Here is a 3,781-nt window from a genome sequence, read left to right as displayed (position 1 = left end):
GTTTAAGGGCTCTTTAGAGGCCATAACGCGGGACGCACAAAAAGCACCAATAACCTCTCACCCCACCCAGCCTTATTTTCCCTTCATTTTATTTTTTCCCATTTTAATTACTCCATCAATTAGGCCAATAACAAGACTTTCTTTCATCCCTATCTGGCATTTCACATTAATAACCCCACTGCCCTATTATTATATGTACTTATGTACGTAGTAAATTATGTCATGGAGACCAATATTATATCGGTAAATAAAATAAATAAAAAAACACACTTGGAATGAGAGAGAAAAGTGTGGTCGTGTCATTTTTTTGAGTCCCCTCTTTTTTCTTGTATCCAACACGTGGGCTTCCTTGAGTTGCAGCTCCGCACAAACACACAACCAACCAACCCTCCCCCCCATATCCCCTTCATTCCTCCTCTCTCTATATATACCCCCCTCTCTCTCTATCTCTCTCCCCAAAATCACAAAATACTCTCTCTCTCTCTCTCTCTCTCTCTCTCCCCCCACTTCTTTCAAGTTTCAAACCAAAACAAAGTACACAAAACAAACTTTAGTGCCATTACTGACTGAAAAATTTGTAGCTAGCCATGGCTTCTGCAACCACTTCAAGTACATGGGTTATGCCCAAAGTCTCTACGAGGGAATTGGGCTCTTGCTCTACCTCATCAATCTCTTTAACCAGGTCCAGTAGAAAGAAACAAGCTCCCCACAGCATTACTTGCGCTCTCCAAACAGCCCCTTCCATTCTCCAACTCCCCAAACAGTCACAAACGTACCAAAAGCCCATTTCCGCTGTCGCCAATCCCACAATCGCTACTTCCACGGCCTACCCGAAACAAAACTCCGGCGATGCCCAAGAATGGAATTTCTTCCAGAGAGCGGCGGCAATGGCTCTGGACACGGTGGAGAGCGCGTTGGTGTCGCGCGAGCGGGAGCATCCCCTGCCGAAGACGGCCGACCCGAGGGTCCAAATCGCCGGGAACTACGCTCCGGTGCCGGAAACCGCCGTCCGGCATAACCTTCCGGTGACCGGGAAAATACCCAGTTGCATTCAAGGTGTCTACGTCCGAAACGGGGCCAACCCATTGCACGAGCCGGTCTCTGGCCACCACTTGTTCGACGGCGACGGGATGGTTCACGCCGTTAAATTCGGCAACGGCGGTGTAAGTTACTCCTGCCGGTTCACCGAAACGGAGCGGTTGGTCCAGGAGCGGGGATTGGGCCGGCCGGTTTTTCCGAAAGCGATCGGGGAGCTGCACGGGCACTCCGGAATCGCTAGGTTGATGTTGTTTTATGCTCGCGGGCTGTGTGGGATTGTTGATCATAGCCACGGAATCGGCGTGGCGAACGCCGGTCTGGTTTATTTTAACGGCCGGTTACTTGCCATGTCGGAAGATGATTTGCCGTACCACGTGAAAGTCACTCCCTCCGGCGACTTAAAGACTATGGGCCGGTACGAACATAGCCATTCCCAACTTTTCTAAACGTTTGCTTAGTGTCACGGCAAAAATAGAAAGAAAGAAACGAGACTATTTTAGTGCTCGTGGAAGAATGCTTCACTCTATCGCGATAATGTATGAGTTCTCGAACTTAGAAGTCGAGCCCACGCACTTTGTCACGCTTGTTTGTCGTCTTTTTTACTTGAGTTAAAAATCACAAATATAATCCAAGCAATCTAATTTTTTAAGTCAACTACTTTCTCAAAAAGTCCCACAAATAAAATAAAAAGTATTTGACCAATTTAACTCTAAAAACTTAGTTCTTTTATTAAAATGTTAAAAAAGAACTTTTTTGACATCTCGAATTATAATGGGTATAAATTGACCGATGAGGTTTTCGAAAGATTCTTTCACACGTCATCTATTTAATGAGCGTTTTTACAACGTACATAGTGTGCATCCAAAAAATTAATCGTGTAGCCCGATCAGATTAAACCATTGATTTCATTCCATGTTTTTATTTTGGACTATGTATCTCAAGTTTAGTTATGATGTAAACTAAATGAAATTTTGCTCTGTTCCCCTTTTCAGGTACAGTTTCAGCAACCAACTCAAATCCACCATGATTGCTCACCCGAAACTCGATCCAGTTTCGGGTGAGCTCTTCGCTCTAAACTATGACGTTATCCAAAAACCCTACCTCAAATACTTCCGATTTTCACCCTCCGGCGTCAAATCACCTGACGTTGATATCCCTCTCTCAGAACCCACAATGATGCACGATTTTGCAATCACCGAGAACTTTGTCGTAATCCCCGACCAGCAGGTTGTTTTCAAGCTACCGGAGATGATCCGCGGCGGCTCTCCAGTAGTTTACGACAAGAACAAGGTTGCGAGGTTCGGAATTCTAAACAAATACGCCACTGACGCTGATAAAATCATGTGGGTTGAAGCACCAGATTGCTTCTGCTTCCACTTGTGGAACGCGTGGGAGGAACCCGAAAACGACGAGATCGTCGTGATTGGGTCGTGCATGACTCCGCCCGACTCCATTTTCAACGAATGCGACGAGGGTTTAGAGAGCGTCTTATCGGAAATAAGGCTCAATGTGAAAACAGGCAAATCCAAGCGCAGAGCGATAATTAAAAGCGACGAACAAGTCAACTTGGAAGCAGGGATGGTCAACAAAAACAAACTCGGGCGAAAAACCCGGTTCGCTTATCTAGCCATAGCCGAGCCGTGGCCGAAAGTGTCCGGTTTCGCCAAGGTCGATTTGTCGACCGGTGAAGTCAAGAAGTACATTTACGGAGACGAAAAGTACGGCGGCGAGCCCTTGTTTCTACCCAATCCAGAAGGAGAAGAGGACGACGGGTACATCTTGACCTTCGTGCACGACGAGAAGCGCTGCAAATCGGAGCTACAGATTGTGAACGCGGCGAACTTGCAACCGGAGGCCTCGGTCAAGCTGCCATCGCGAGTCCCTTACGGGTTTCACGGCACGTTCATAGGCGCAAAGGAGTTGGCCAATCAGGCGTAGTAGTTTTTCGCAATTTTACGGCGGAGGGTTACCAGAGGGACGACGGACGTATGCTACAAGTCCCCGGAATCCTCTTGCTGTTTACAGAAGAAGCAACCCTGTTTTGATGGGTTTTGTAATTTTTCAATTTTGTTTTAGGGTTATTCTGTGAGACCAGCTTGTAGCTTGTGGTGTGTGAGTAGAAAAATGGAGCTCAGCTGGTCTCTCTCTCTCTCTCCTATTCGTTTTTGTTACACGTGAGGAGATATGTATAGCTCTAACTAGAAGAATAAGGCAACGATGTCAATGTATTGTTCTGATCTCTCTGTATTACTCTGTTTTATGTAAATTAAGAGGCATATATAACTTTTTTCCACTATCATCTTCTTCTTCTTCTTTTTTTTTAATAGTTCATGTGTTCGGAAAAATTTGTGCGCTCTTGCAAGGGACCACGCGTGGCCAAAATGTCATGTGGGCGCCCTTTAAAAATTTATGGCACTCAAATGTATTGAACTTGAGAATTATGGGGGCCAAAATAAACTTGTTCGGATGAAAATTTTCATCGTCTTCTTTAATGCCACAATCTTTTACGTTTTGTGTGGTGTTTTTTTTTTAACCGTTTGTTTGTTTCTCCCGCGTTGAAAATGAATATAAATTTTGGTTATGATATTGATAGAGAAGGTAAGATCCAAGCTAGCTAGCCTGCTAGGTAATTCGATACTTCGTTGCAGTTATCTCCGATTTCATATCTTTAATCGGTCAATACAAAGTCGAACTCGAGTAATTTGATTCGTTTTAACTACCGCCAATGAGTTCTGGACACGAA

The 3,781-nt window shown here is 45.0% G+C and overlaps 1 protein-coding gene across 2 annotated transcripts; it reads left to right on the top strand.

Annotated features, from left to right (window-relative positions):
• Nucleotides 1-461: 461 nt before the first annotated feature.
• On the top strand, nucleotides 462-3,336 carry LOC131329484 (9-cis-epoxycarotenoid dioxygenase NCED1, chloroplastic-like). Of its 2 annotated transcripts, XM_058362619.1 has the most exons (3): nucleotides 462-1,453; nucleotides 2,031-2,277; nucleotides 2,320-3,336. In XM_058362619.1, exons 1-3 carry the CDS (start codon nucleotides 588-590, stop codon nucleotides 2,974-2,976), a joined length of 1,770 nt encoding a protein of 589 aa, XP_058218602.1. In that variant the 5' UTR covers nucleotides 462-587; the 3' UTR covers nucleotides 2,977-3,336. The 2 variants fall into 2 exon arrangements, with proteins under 2 accessions (XP_058218602.1, XP_058218601.1); XM_058362618.1 differs by having other exon boundaries at nucleotides 2,031-3,336.
• The last annotated feature ends 445 nt before the right edge of the window (nucleotides 3,337-3,781 follow it).

This window comes from Rhododendron vialii, chromosome 6a, assembly GCF_030253575.1.
Source record: "Rhododendron vialii isolate Sample 1 chromosome 6a, ASM3025357v1".
In the NCBI taxonomy this organism is placed as follows: Eukaryota; Viridiplantae; Streptophyta; class Magnoliopsida; order Ericales; family Ericaceae; genus Rhododendron; species Rhododendron vialii.
Note: the sequence above shows the minus strand (reverse complement) of the source record. Positions and strands in the feature narration are given on the sequence as shown.